Source organism: Borostomias antarcticus (assembly GCF_949987555.1).
Source record: "Borostomias antarcticus genome assembly, chromosome: 5".
Taxonomy (NCBI): domain Eukaryota; kingdom Metazoa; phylum Chordata; class Actinopteri; order Stomiiformes; family Stomiidae; genus Borostomias; species Borostomias antarcticus.
The window spans coordinates 26,446,664-26,461,712 of NC_140238.1; the positions used below are offsets into that span (position 1 = coordinate 26,446,664).

At 49.8% G+C, this 15,049-nt stretch overlaps 2 protein-coding genes across 3 annotated transcripts in view; one reads left to right on the plus strand and one right to left on the minus strand.

The window, feature by feature from the left end:
• Nucleotides 1-1,418: 1,418 nt before the first annotated feature.
• Nucleotides 1,419-5,406, minus strand: prpsap2 (phosphoribosyl pyrophosphate synthetase-associated protein 2; the record flags this gene model as incomplete). Of its 2 annotated transcripts, XM_084437874.1 has the most annotated exons (11): nt 1,419-1,577; nt 1,724-1,870; nt 2,035-2,105; nt 2,233-2,381; nt 2,474-2,529; nt 2,634-2,749; nt 2,895-3,067; nt 3,327-3,393; nt 3,729-3,781; nt 4,687-4,904; nt 5,353-5,406. In XM_084437874.1, 10 exons carry the CDS (start codon nt 4,869-4,871, stop codon nt 1,419-1,421), a joined length of 1,176 nt encoding a protein of 391 aa, XP_084294000.1. The 2 variants fall into 2 exon arrangements, with proteins under 2 accessions (XP_084294000.1, XP_084294001.1); XM_084437875.1 differs by lacking the exons at nt 1,724-1,870; nt 5,353-5,406 and having other exon boundaries at nt 4,687-4,769.
• Nucleotides 5,407-7,879: 2,473 nt separating this feature from the next.
• The window catches only part of caskin1 (CASK interacting protein 1), a gene marked incomplete at both ends in the record, with an annotated part of 61,437 nt that continues 54,267 nt past the window's right edge, over nt 7,880-15,049 (plus strand). Inside the window, one exon of the mRNA XM_084439038.1 lies at nt 7,880-7,973. Within this exon, the coding sequence (XP_084295164.1) occupies nt 7,880-7,973 (94 nt within the window). The remainder of the gene's footprint in view (nt 7,974-15,049) is intronic.

Below are 15,049 nucleotides of genomic sequence, written 5' to 3' on the forward strand. Positions count from 1 at the left end.
GCCTATGAGTTCAAAGGTCAGGGGATGGAGGGTCTTCCCAAGGAACCCCTTATCGCCTTGGCTAAAGATCAGACCAGTTCAGCACGATGGACAGTTCAACGCAAAACCAGACGAGTCAATGACAGCGCCTCAGGAACATAGGTTATATGTGTCTATGAGTTATTTATTGCCTACCTTGTGGATATGTATGAGCCATCCATAAGCCAAGCTATGAGCGATCACTCATATGGAGATCTACAGTATGGTTCAGTCAAATCAATACCAAGCCCCTCAGGGGAATCATAATTTAAGGCTGTAGATTAGCCCATTGGCATTCAAATTGCATGCGCTTATGTCTATCATAAAGTTTTATAAAGTCTCAGCCGCTCTTCATATCACCCTTAGTCGCGGCTCGTCTGTAGGCCTATCTGTTTTTGTCCCTGGATGAAATCAGTTATAGTATGAATCATGAAGCTTGCAACTGACGTCAAGTCATGACCTCACAAAGACAGGATGTCACGTGTTCAAGTAGCCTGTCATTTCTTTACCTACCAAACTACAGGGAGGAATGAGGGAGGAGGACAGGGTTCTTTGGTTCGGATCCAATAATTAATTAAAGTAAACAGTACAGACTTCAGATTGGTTATCTCACTCTTTGTTTTTTATTCAGTGCTGAAAATAAATATAAAAGCCAATAACATGAGTACCAATAACAAAGACCTGCTTGTCTTGATTCCCAGCTATAACTTCAAGTCCTGATCTCTAGCTGCACTCCGATACCCTGTATGACTAACATCACTATAGCTACAAACTGTGGTTGGCTAGAGCACTTCTGAAATGGCCTATCAGTATCAGTAGCACAATTCAGTTACGATAAAAAGTAGCAGAGGTTTTGAAAAAAAAAGGTCTGACTGCTTAACGACCTTATATATATACAGTACTATACTATACTGTACACACACACACACAGATCAGCACACTGTGTTACATACATGACCAGATTCGAGAGCTATCAAACACTCACTAGCCGTAATGAGTGGGCGCCCGTGTGTGTAAGTAGCACTGGCACTGGCTGGCCTTGGCAGTAGGTTGGCAAAACATCATTCCATTACACACAATCTGTCACAGTACTACTGTACACTGGCAACACCACTAGACTGTAAAACTAGCATAACTATTAAATATACAATAACACACTGGCATACCACCATGTAACAGAGGTAACGACAAGATGGAGGTGGAGTAGATAAGAAAACAAGGTTGTGTCCTTCACTCTCTTACACCAAGTCTAATATTAATTTTCAGGAGTGACATGTTATCAACCTTAAAAAAAAACAGGAAGGAGGAAATGGAGAACACAGTCCAAAGTGATGTTGACAGTGTGTGTGTGTGTGTGCGCGTGTGCGTGCGTGTGTGCGCGTGTGTGTGTGTGTGCGTGTTCAGTCGTCCACCCCTATGTTACGGAACAGATAGGACATGGACTCCCCATTGTGGATGCGTCGTATGGCCTCAGACAGGATCATACTGATGTCCACCGTCTTGATCTTGGGACACTGGAGCTTCTGCAGCTCGTGAGGCATGGTGTTGGTCACCACCACCTGCGGGGGGGAGGTTTCAAAGTTCAAAGGGTTGAAGTTCAAACTTCAATAGTCTCTACAAGTCTCTAGATTCCCAGTGTTTCCAAAGGCCTCTTATGTATAACACACACACACACACACACTCTCATGCACACACACACACACACCTCATCGATGGCCGACTCCTCTATGAGCCTGGGCGCTTCGGAGGAGAGGATGCCATGTGTTGCCATGACAAATATCTTGTACGCTCCACGTTCCTTCAGCGTCTCTGCCGCCGCCACAAAACTGTCCACGTCATCGATGATGTCATCCTGGGGTCGGGGACAAAGACACACAGGAGCTGTCAATCATTTAGGAGTCGCATAGACACAAGTCTCCGGCCTTGCCTTCTCATTGGCTGGATGACTTGACACACAATAGACTGCTGGTTCGAATAGGCAATGACCAAGTTGAGTTTGAGGAGTGTGTGACTCACCACTATGATGGCGATCCGTCCTCCTACGTCACCCACCACAGTGATCGGCGGCTTCTCTTTAGGGATCAACACTGTCAAAAACACAGGGTGAGGGTTAGAGACACAGGACGTGAGTTGGAGTTCCAGACAGAGGGGTGTGTGTGTGTGTGTGTGTGTGTGTGTGTGTGTGTGTGTGTGTGTGTGTGTGTGCAGTATTACGTGGCATCTTCAGACTGGGGTGTATCGCTCCTGTGGTCTTGACCGTCGGGGGAGAGTGGCGCCCGTCCACCAGGTCTGACTCTGCATCCTGGGCCTCACCGTGGATCACCGCTATACCCAAACGCAACCTCTCTGCAAACGACTGTGCCCTACACACACACGTACGCACTCTTAACACTTAACTCTTAACACTCTCCAACACAGTGGCATGTTCATAGGACCCAGTGAGAGCCTACTGTACCTTTTGGCAGAGGCAGGAGATTTGGCCACAATCACTGCATTCCTGTAGTCAGGAATCTGCAGATAAATAAAGTAAATAATTATGTTCACCTCCCATGAAAGGTACAACGTTCAGGTGTGTGTGTGTGTGTGTGTGTGTGTGTGTGTGTGTGTGCGCGTACCTCTTCCTGTATATACTGCAGAAGGAAAGGAGAGGCTCGCAAGTTGTCCACTGGGATGTTAAAGAAGCCCTGAATCTCCTTCTGATGGAGGTCCATAGTGATGAGATGAGTCAGACCTGACACACACACACACACACCCACACACACACACACATACACACACACACAGAACACACAGAACACACGGGTTCACAGAGAGACAGGGAGGACAGGAAACAAAAAAGGCACGTCCAGTGTGTATGTGGCTGTGCATGACCTCACCTGCTTTGCACATCATGGAGGCGAGCAGCTTGGAGACGATGGAGCCCCTCTTCCTCATCTTGCACTGTTTACTGTAGGGGAAGTATGGCAGCACCCCGATGATGCTGCGAGCACAAGACGTACGACAGGCGTACACCATGATCAGCATCTCCATGATGGTGGTGTTCACATCCCTGCAGAGACAGATGGAGGAGCAGGGAGGGAGGGAGGGAGGGAGAGAAGGAGGCAGGGAGGGAGGAAGGGAGAGAGAGAGAATGTTTGTGCGTTAGAGACAGGAGTTCAGCATAGCTAGCTGTGCGGTTCACACGTTTTTCAGTTGAGAGAGCAGCTGCAAGCCAGCATTGGTATTCTGGTATGTCTGTGTGGTTGTGCGCGTGCATGTGTGTGTGTGTACGTGTGGGGGAGTGTGAGTGTGTGGGGGAGCTTACATACTTGGACACAGTCTGGATGATGAAGACATCTTTTCCTCGCACCGACTCCTGGATCTGCACACGTGTCTCTGTGGGAACAAGGGGAGGTGAAAACTAGACTCCAGATTTTTGCCAAACGCTCTCCTGCCCCAAACACAAAGACGTGCCAGCTCATTAACGGACCGAAACTCTGCTCTCGCTCTCTCTGTCTAACAACACTGTGGAAGTGTAGAACGAGGCGTGCCAAGCACGAGCCTCCCACGCAAAGTAACTTGAAAACAAATGTTTCACAGCCAGAAGCGGAGAGGGAGAGGGAGAAAGTCTCGTTTTTCACTGGAGCTGCTCTCCACTACAAATGACGACTGAGATTGACGACTGAGATTGAAAACTGAGGTTGAAATGTGAGGAGTCAGTATTGGTTTACCTCGGTTATCTTCCTGGTACACCTGGACCTTCCCAAGCTCCACTCCCAGCCTCCTGCACAGGGACACACAGACAGTGGGATGAGAGATATGGGGAGGATTCACTCACTGGGACATCATCATCATAATCAACAATAACACAAACAGATTCTGGTCCAGTGAGCACAAGAGAAGAGGTTGTGGTCTGAATCCTATGTTGCTCAGTGATAAGGATTGAGAGAGAGAGAGTGTGTGTGTGTGTGTGTGTGTGTGTGTGTGTGTGTGTGTGTGTGTGCATGCATGCCCAAAGCAGGCTGGTCTCAAGCACAGCATGCAAAAGTTGTTTGTGTGTGTGTGTGTGTGTGTGTGTGTGGTAGAGAAAGAGGGCAGATCTTTGTAAGTGCAAGCACAGCAGAATAGCTTAAGCTAAGATTTTACAAATGTGACTGATCTCAGACAGACAGACAAGACACCTGTCTACATCACACACACACACACACACACACATACACACACACAATTTTGTGACTACTAATACGGTACCACTGCAGAAGTAAACAGACAGAGAACACAGGAGCAGGGCTGACTGTCCATCTGTATGATGGTCTTCACTAGAGATCTGTGCGGCTGTAGCTCAGTTGGTAGAGTTGGTCTTTCAATGATCGAAGGGTCAGTGGTTCGAATCCCAGCTCCGACTGTACACATGTCTAAGTGTCCTTGAGCAAGACACCCCAAATTGCTCCCAATGAGCAGGTTAGCACCTTGCATGGCAGCTACCGCCATTGGTGTGTGAATGTGTGTGAATGGGTGAATGAGAGGCCATTGTAAAGCGCTTTGAGTGCCGCTAAGGTGGAAACGCGCTATATAAGTGCAGTCCATTTACCATTTTACCATTTACAAAAACATGTTCACTGTATTATTAGTAAATCTTTACAGTGTTTGTGCATGCATGGTTGTTTCTGTCTGTCTGCCAGTACTCACTCAGCAATCCTCTTGCTCAGCTCTCGGCTGGGGGCGTGGGAGTTGGCTGTGAAAATGACTAGTCCTCCCTTGGTGTGGTTCATATCTGCGGGGGGCCGGCAGCTTTGCTCCCCGCACTCAGGCAGTGGATCCCTGGGCACCCACGCTGCGCTGAGCCCTTCCTGCGCAGAGCAGCCAGACATCATGCCAGTCAGAACCGGGCCTAGTCCAGAACAGGGCTGTAGGGGCTTTAGCACATGGACACCTGGCCAGCTGGCTTAAAAGTAAAAAATAACAAATCACGACTGGACAGAAATGTTTCACGAGCCAGATAGCAGCGGAATAACTGATGGCTGTTAAAATGATGGGACGCAGTCATAGAGCATTATGTTGTTGAGCTTTGTCACCAGTGAAACTGACAAATTGTAAATCGCCTAGACATTAGCCTATATAATAACAGGAGGCCTACAAATATGTGAAACTATAACACGGGATTAAGCGTAAACCTACAGTTTGTGATGGGCTATGCTGCATGCTGCTCTCAAAACGCGCCTCCTCATTGATTGCAGCAGGACTGTTTTGACTTGGTTTTGGGAACGTTATCTAGCTGTAAATATTCACCTAGCTCTACAGCGAATAGGTTGTAGAAATGTAGACTCATAGAATTCATGCCACTTTTGTACTCACCAGTTTGCGTATTTTGTGAAGTCGCTGTTTATTTAGCTGGTTGTTTATGCCGTCCTCAACCTGTTTCTCCTTTTGCAAAAATAATTGACGTTTCGTCGTGTCCAATGAAAGACGGAATATGGACCGGAAGATGTCCTCGTTGGAGGCGTGACATCATCCAGGCAAGGTCATTTTAAACCAACCAAGATGTCAAAATGTTCGCACTCATCAGATTATGACTTTATTAAAGATTTGCTAAATTTTTAATGTCCATTAACCAAATATTGCATGAAACAAAAAAAGCTTACAATGTGGTCTGGAGGGCCCGAACCTCAGAAGGCATTGACTTCGCTGAGCCGCCAGAGGTCCCTCTTGTTTTTATTTTTCCTATTATGGGCAATCCTTGCAGTCAACCCATGACAGAGGACTGGGGAGTACCTTTAGGAGCCCTACTTTACCCGCCCCATAAACTCCCAAACCTCTACTTCTTATTCACTTAATTGTGAAACCTGTCTATTGGGCAAACAACATGCTGCTAAGACTATGAGCTGTATGCTGCACACTAGCCTACACGCACAACAAAGTCTACAGAAATATAGTCTAATTTGATTTAACATTTTTTGATTGTAAATGACTGTTCCGCTTTTTATTTTGTATCAGTAGAGTACACTTTACCAGTTTATTGGAAGCAAGGACCAGTTGACATTGAGCTCGCCAAAGCAATCCCTCAGTTCTGCCTCCGATTTGGAACTGAATCATTTCCCACATGAGCCAGTGTTTGATTTGGACAGGAGCCCCCTCTAGCTGAATATCAGCATCTCAGAGTTTCTACTGCTTCAACTCCTGCACCTCTTATAGAATATCTCAAAAGTATTTTGGAACTCCTGCACCTAAATACCAACAGCAGCCATACCTGTGGCGGGTACTGGCATTTATGTCCAAGTCAAGCACATCACTCCAAGAGCCCTTCTAATCCTGCCTCTCCACCATAGATCCTACCTAGACCAGCGCATACCCAACGGTAGCACAGGGTCATGTAGGACTATGGTATAGCAATGATATGGTGTGCTATATCAGTGATAGGGTGTGTGCTACAGTGATAGTGTGTGCTCATATCAGTGATAGGATGTGCTGTACAGTACAGTGGTAGGGTATTCTATATCAGTGATAGGATGTCTTATATCAGTGATAGGATGTCCAGTGATGGTAGGATGTGCAATGCACTGTGGCAATAATAATGTTCAATACTGTAGGCTACCCTTCTCCATCCCCAGCACGATTACCTAACTCAGTGTGGAGGAAGAGAACAAATTCAGCCCACTCTCTCTCTCTCTCTCTCTCTCTCGCTCTTTCTCTCTCTCTCTCTCTCTCTCTCTCTCTCTCTCTCACACACACACACACACACACACAACACAACACAACACAGAGGAGGAGGACAAGGAGAAGATTACTCTGAGCTTACACACACACAGGTCAAGGCACATGTTGACCCTGAAAAGTGTCAAGGTCAGTCTTGACTGCAATACAAATGGAAAATCAGTGTGTTTTAAGATAACAACATTTAGCCTTGGCGCTTTTATAGTGAAAGGTAGTTTTTGTCTCTCATCTCACCGACAAAGCTGACGGTGTTGACAAACAGAACATCATATCGCCTTTGTACGCAAGCACAGATGCGTTCGCGTGTACACACACACACACACACACACACACACACACACACACACACACTCACACACACACAAAGATGAGAGAGGGGCGGGTAGATCCCGAGCTCCTGGCCCGCCCCCTGTTTGCAGCAGGAGCTAGTATAGCGCGAGCCAGGCCAGCTGGAAGGCGCGCGAGCGCATGCACGTGCACCCCCTCCACGGAGAGCCATTACCGAACAGAGCCCGAGCGCTGAACCGACCGAGCGCACGCAGGGAGATGGCAGCGTAGGATTCTGTTTACGACTGGAAGCACGAGAGCAAAACCCAGGGACAAGGAGAGCCCGCGCGCACCCGTTTCAAAACGCACAAATATTTATGCGCGTTTCGTTCTCACCGCCTACAGGTTCATTATTATATTTTATATATTATTTTCACTGTTAAACTAGTCCATTTAATTGCCTTTTAAACCCGTTCAGCGACAGTCAGACATTTCAGACGTTTATCGGCGTTTTTAGTGGCAGCAGCTGAGCGCAGACCAAATCAACATCAAACCGCTGCTTGGATCCTGGCCAGATGAGGAGCGCGAGGAAACCCTGGAGACAGAACCGTCCATCAGACACGCGAGGCCACGGACCTGCAGTCTAGAGAGAAGCTGTCTTTTCTGATTATCGGATTCTGAAACCCCCGAACAGCCCCTTTCCATAGCACCTCCGTCTCGTCAGAGCTCGAGCATCCCTCCCCCGCCTGTCTCGCCGCCTCTCCTCTCTCCTTATGCCAGAGCTGTAGGGGAGGAACCTCGGAGGGCCGGCTGGGTTAAACGCACCCTCCTGGGGTCGAAGCTGGGCTGAAGCGTCGCTGGGCGCGGAGATGCTGTGGATGTAGGCTAGTGCGCGACAGGGAAGATGGGGAAGGACCAGGAACTGCTCCAGGCGGTGAAGACCGAGGACCTGCTCACCGTGCAGAAGCTGCTGCAGAGGCCTCGGCCGGGGAAAGCAAGTAGGGACATTATTACAAATGGGGATTAGTCTGTGACTGGGATTCACTCATGTCACCGGGCATCGATTTCCCCCGTTGCAGTCCGCTGGGGTGTGGGTGTAAGGCCAATGGCGCGCGCGCGTGTATGTGTGTGCGTGTGTGTGTGCGTGTGTGTGTGTGTGTGTGCGTGTGTTGGTAGGCAGGGGTTCATCGGGGTGTATCAGGGTGTATCAGTGATAGGAGAGTGATTGCTTGTCGGAGGGAGCCAAGCCCCCCAGTCCCGGCGCACTGCAGTAGAGAGGGGAAGAACGCGGCGCATGCGAGGGGGTCTGTCTGGCGTTGTATTATTGTTTGATAGAACTATGCAAGGTTTTAATTGCCTTCTGATGTTCGGGCTCAGCGTCAGCTGCAGGCAATCAATCAGCCTCGGTGTGTCGCACAAATACGTGTTTAATATCGGGGAGATAACGCATGAGTCTGTATGCTGCCAGTCGTGTGTGTGCGTGTGTGTGTGCGCGCGTGTGTATGCGTGCGTGTGTTCGCGCGTGTCTCAGACATTTTGTCACCTTGGTCCGCCATGTCACTCAGTGCTTGGCACCTGAGACAGGTTGAAACGGCAATTTATATTCTATCCCAACATTCGCCAGCGTTACATTATCGAAAATCCTGCTGTCGTGCTGCTCGATCGACTGCAGGTGACCACAGGTTCCTCCCACGTCTCGTGCTTTGGTGATAATGTGGGAGGTAGTAACAGCGCCACGGCAGCTTGGAAACGCTCCGAATAGTGATTATCACCCACCGGTGACCGTTACACACAGAAGCTATGGTTCAGAATCGGATATGCGTGCGGATAGCTGAAGGGAGCCGCGGCCATGCTCATCTGGCACCAATGAGACAGATAATCTCCATTCAATTAGCCCCTCCGCCAGTCTCCGGTTTTATAGAGGGCTTGCGTGTGCCTGCTAACGGGGAGATAGGGTTTGTGTTTGCGGGGAGGGTAAACTGGGGAGTGTGTGTGTGTTTAAACAAGAGAGAGAGAGAGATCAGGCAATGGCATCTATAGCAGGTCTGGTAAACACAAACGTGACAGTTATCTACAGAATACATAGCCTATATCCTTATTCCTGTCTCAGTTTCCATCCGTTCAATTCCCTTGTTGTTGTCTCGCCCCCAGTAATGATTCTCTGTAGTTAGTGCCCACCTACTGTAACCACAGAGCAGGACTGTAGACCACTTCCTGTTCGACACCCCACTCATGTTAACATAGATGTGGGCTGCTGAGGCCTATCATCTGGTCTCTGGGTTGACAGTAAACACATATCCTTCAGGAGGAAGAGAGAAGTGTGTTTGTGTGTGTGTGTGTGTGTGTGTGTGTTTGTCTGGCAAAGACTCCCCCACTGCTGCTAGTCATTACTTCTACTCATGCCAGACAGACAGTCTGGGCACACTCACCTGCCACACGGTTGCAGACTTCCACACACATTCACACACATACACACACACACACACACACACACACACACACACACACACACACTCACTCACTCACTCACTCACTCACTCACTCACTCACTCACTCACTCACTCACTCACACACACAGAGATCCACACACATCTGGCGCCATCTGGACACACAGACAGACATCAGACACCCACTACCTTCACCGGGACACCGTCTGTCACTTCTCATCTCCGCCGAACACCGTATGTTAGCCAGTAGATGTTTGTCTGGGTTTGACAGTGGGGGTTGTGTGTGTGTGTGTGCGTGCATGTGCCTCTGTCAGTAGGCAGCTGACTGTCAGTCTGGCCTGAGGTCTGTGTTTGTGAATGGGGGCTGTAAATTATTTCCTTCATAAACCCAGAGCTTCAGAGGGAGAGAGGGTCTGTCTGGGGCCAGACAGGGGTTGGGATAGAGAGAGGGGTATGGTGGAGCTGGGTTGGGCCAGACAGCAGGCTAGGAGAGCGGGTTGGGATAGAGAGAGAGAGAGGGGGGGGGTATGATGGATGAGAGATCAGCGGATGAGATGGAGACTGTTGCATATTGTTTGCCAAAAAAGAGAGAGGAGAGGGGGGAGGGCCAGACTGAGGAGGAAGAGAGGTAGATAGAGGGAGAGGAGGATGAAGGAAGACAGAGGGAGAGGAGGAGAGGGAGATAGAGGGAGAGGAGGACAGATGAAGATAGAGGGAGAGGAGGAGGGGGAGACAGAGGGAGAGGAGGAGGGGGAGATAGAGGGAGAGGAGGAGAGAGGAAGATAGAGAGAGACGAGTATAGGGCTGGGCTGAGGTGAATGAGAGGAAGTGGTTTGCTCGGTCTCTCCTCCGTCAGTGGGGCATTATTGGAGCTCACGCCACAGACTGAAGGCTGAGCACCCCCCCCCACACACACACACACACACACACACACACACACACACACACACACACACACACAAACAGTCCCTCTCTGTCTCTCTCTCTCTGTCTCTGTCCCCTAACGTGTTAGGCTAGTGGAAGGGGAGAGCAGATGAGTGCATCCACATCGCTGCACATTCACAAAGGAGCAGGGAGCCTGTCTGAGATGCTAGCGCCTGACGCTAGTGCGCTCTAGTGTGCTGGTATGCGAGAGAACGGGCTAGCACGTGAAATAGCTAGGTGCTAAAGTGTTAGCCACGGGAGACACCGGGATACCCCGGGAGCCAGCGGCCAGATCATTGCTCCAGACATTCGGCAGAGTGCCTGTTTGAGGGCGACATCACCCCCCCCACCCCCCACCCTGGCCCGGCCAGGCACTGTGCAGTCCAGGCGGGCAGCCGTACCCTCAGTGCGTGCCTCTAAATTAAACTGCAGAGACCGGCGTTGGCCCAAGTCCCGGTGACCGGTCCAAGTCATCATCGCTCAAAGTCTCCTACTGCTGACTGATTCAGAGATTGAATTACGGAACAGATGGTAGAGAGAGGGAGAGAGAGAGGGAGAGAGAGAGAGAGAGATGGAGAGAGAGAGAGAGAGAGAGAGAGAGATGATGATGATGAGATGGATAATGGAGAGGGGCAGGGTGCTGAGAGCTGGAAGGAGAGATTCTGATGAGAGGGAGAGGAATCCAGTGACCATGACGACAGAGGATGATGTGACACTGGAGAGAGTTCTGAGAGAGAGGGTGAGGTGAGGGGACAGACGTGCACAAGGAGGACATGGCCACGGTGTTCTGAGACGCCCAACGCTGCATCGTTTAACTGGCCGAGCCTTCCACACACACACACACACACACAAGCCAGGTCTCACTTTCGCTCTCGAGGATACGGATATTAATGTTGTAATATTGAATCGCTCTCCACTGAACGATTTTCTTATAATTTTCATATAACCCTAACCCTAACCTGTCCGGGGACCAGGCTCGGCAGTGCAGTCGTTTTTCGGGAGGCAGTCGTTTCCCCGGGCAATTCCCCAATGGGGCAGTCAGCGTTCCATAGAAATACATGGGCTAAAGTTTCGTCCAGTCCAGAGCGAAATTGTTATGAAATTCGCTCTGTGTAGAGCGATTCAATAGATTACATTTAGTTTTTGCTGGAACAAAAAGTCGTGATATACGGTTCTCACACACACACACACACACACTAATCTGCACCATGGCAAAAATAACAGCATATATGTAATGGGGCAGTGGCAAAGGGTCAGGGGAGGGGTGGAAAAGAGGAGGAGGAGGAGAGGGAGGAAGATGAGGAGAGGTGGAGGAAGGGGAGGAGGAGGAGGAGGGGGCGATGATAGGATGAAGCCAGGAAGAGTCTCGGCTGTCCTGCTGTGTCTCCCCGTGTGTGATCAGCATGGAGGCTGCAGCAGAAGCAGTAACCCTGGCCCAGCCAGCACCCCCCCCCGTCCTGAGGACGCACCCTGTCCCAGCCAGCACCCCCCCCAGTCCTGAGGACGCACCCTGGCCCAGCCTGCACCCCCCTGTCCTGAGGACCACCCTGGCCCAGCCAGCACCCCCCTGTCCTGGGGACCACCCTGGCCCAGTCAGATACCCCCCATCACAGAGGTGGCATTACCTCTAGTACAGTATCACACACTACCCTGCACCAGACACAGATTGGTACCAATACTCTGTCTGCCTCCTGGCTCGTGTGTGTGTGTAAATTCAGAGACTTCATAAACTATTGGTCCAGAAGGACAAGATTGCTGAGCGGGACAGTGTAGAACTCTAACACACACACACACACACACACACACCCAGACCCAACTGGGCTGACGTTGGCAGGGCATCTGCAGAAAACAGAGAGAGAGAGAGAGAGTGAGAGAGCAGAGCGTCTGCAATTTAGAGGAGATACAGTGAACTACTATGTAGAGATGTAACGGTATGAAGATTTCACATCGTGATTATAGTGGCCAAAATTATCACGGCTATCAGTATTATCGTGGTATTCTTAAAATGTGCTGAAAATGTTCCAAAACTACTGATAAACACGTATATAATAAAATATAAAGTTTTATATTGAAAACCACAAATAAAATTAGCAGCACTATGCACTTATTGTTTGCATAAACATTAAAATAATGCAGCTTAGGACTGCTGCTAACTTTGGTTGATGCTGGACAGTATTTACAGTGAGCTTATCAAAGCGTGGGAATCAAACATGGTTTTAGTGATAATTTTATCACAATAAATGTAATTGGATTTTATCGTGATTTATCATTATACGTTATATAATTGTTATGTATCAAGTGATTGTATATGTAATTGTTGCAATGAAACTGTTTGTGTGTAGGTGTGTGTGTTCTGTAGGTGTGTGTATGTGTGTGTGTTCTGTAGGTGTGTGTATGTGTGTGTGTTCTGTAGGTGTGTGTGTGTTCTGTAGGTGTGTGTATGTGTGTGTGTTCTGTAGGTGTGTGTATGTGTGTGTGTTCTGTAGGTGTGTGTATGTGTGTGTGTTCTGTAGGTGTGTGTATGTGCATGTGTTCTGTAGGTGTGTGTATGTGTGTGTGTTCTGTAGGTGTGTGTATGTGCATATGTTCTGTAGGTGTGTGTATGTGCGTGTGTTCTGTAGATGTGTGTATATGCGTGTGTTCTGTAGGTGTGTGTATGTGTGTGTGTTCTGTAGGTGTGTTGTGTGTGTATGTGTGTGTGTTCTGTAGCTGTGTGTATGTGTGTGTTCTGTAGGTGTGTGTATGTGTGTGTGTTCTGTAGGTGTGTGTATGTGTGTGTGTTCTGTAGGTGTGTGGTGTCTTCTTCTTTCGTGTAACGTCAGAGGTCCAACTCGGTGTCGTGTAGCCATGCCAACATCTCGGGTCCTAGGTCAAAGAGGCTGGCTTCCGAGGGTGGTCTGTACAAGGGGCAAGTGGTGATTATATGTTCGGCTGTCTGTTCAGGGTCACCGCACTCGCATGCCGCACTGTCTGCCAGGCCCCACTTCTTCATCGATGTTTTAAAACGACCAACCCCAGTTCGCAGGCGGTTCAGTGTGGTCCATTGCCGGCGTGGTAGGTCGTCTCCTCCTATGGCGCCACCTCCTGGGTCCCAGATGTAGTGATGGACGCGGGAGGGCCCTGCTGACTGCCACTCCTGCTTCCAAGCTGCTGCCAGCCAAGCATCTCTGGAGATGTCCTCAGAGATGGAATTGAGCATCTCTTGCGCTGCCTTGTTGTAGGGGTGGCGGGATTTGAGTCTGCTTGGAGGAGCCGCTGTTGTTGTGGTGTTGTGCAGAATGTGCCACTCATATCTTTTTGCTTTCCTGGCCAGGGCGAGGGTGGCAGCCTCCCGTCGGAGGCCGGCCGGGGCTATTCCCGCGAGGACTGGCAAGAGGGACACTGGGGTAGGCTTCAGGCATCCAGTAATTATTCGGAGGGCACTGTTTATAGCCACGTCAACTTTGCTTGTATGAGGGCTTCTGCTCCAGACTGGGGCGCAGTATTCCGCTGCAGAGAAGACCAGAGCTTGGGTCGATATTCGCAGAGTCTTAGCGGATGCTCCCCAGGTTATTCCCGCAAGGCGGCGGATCAGCGCAACCCTAGATGTAACTTTGGCCTTGACTTCTTCTAGATGTTGTCTGAAGGTCAGGGTCCGGTCCAGACGCACACCGAGGTACTTCGGAGCTTGCTGGACCTCCAGGCGTTTGTTGTCGACACGCACCTCCAGTTCCCTCTTTGCTTCTCTGGTGCTTAGATGGTATGCTGCTGCAACTGTCTTTCCGATGCTGAGCTGTAGACGCCACCTTCGAAAGTATGCTACCAGAGTGCCCATATCTTTGTTAAGGCCATCTTCCATCGCCTTCCACGTTGGACGTCTCAGCATGATGGCAAGATCGTCTGCATAGCCGTACTTTCTGGATGTTGTGTCAGGTAGGTCATGTATGTAGATGTTGAACAGCATCGGTGAGAGAACTGACCCCTGCGGAACCCCGTTCCTCAGTCTTCTGAGTCTACTGCGCTGGCCACTGCTGGTCTGGAGGACGAAGCTGCGGTTGGAAAGTGTCTCCATGATGAACTTCACCATGTGCCGGTCTGGAATTATCCTCAACAGCTTCAGGTGGAGACCACGGTGCCACACGGTGTCGTATGCGGCAGTCAGATCCAGGTACACTACCCCAGCTTTCTCGTTGTCCTGGAAGCTGTCCTCGATGTCCTGAGCGAGAAGTGTTACCTGGTCTGCTGTTGATCTTCCACGACGGAAACCAGCTTGTTCCCGTGGGAGCTGTGAGTAAACCACTGGCTCGATGCGGCTATGGATCATCCTCTCCAAGATTTTAAATGGGACACAGAGCAGCGAGATGGGCCGGTATGATTTGGGGTCTTCCGCAGGTTTATTTGGCTTTGGCAGAGCTATGACGGAGGCACGGCGCCAAGTCTTTGGGAGCTTTAACCTCTGGTAGCACGATGGTGTGTGGTGTGTGTATGTGTGTGTGTTCTGAAGCTGTGTGTATGTGTGTGTGTTCTCTAGGTGTGTGTGTGTGTGTTCTGTTGGTGCATGGGGGTGTCACCTGCCATCACTGTCATGACATGTGCGCAGAAAATGTTTCACCAAGGTTGGTTAGAAAAAGCAGGAATTCTCCCCGACCCTGGACTGGGTCCAGCCTGACCAGGCTCACCAGCACGCGTCCTTGACACCTACAGCTGTAGGTCTGCCGCTTTCA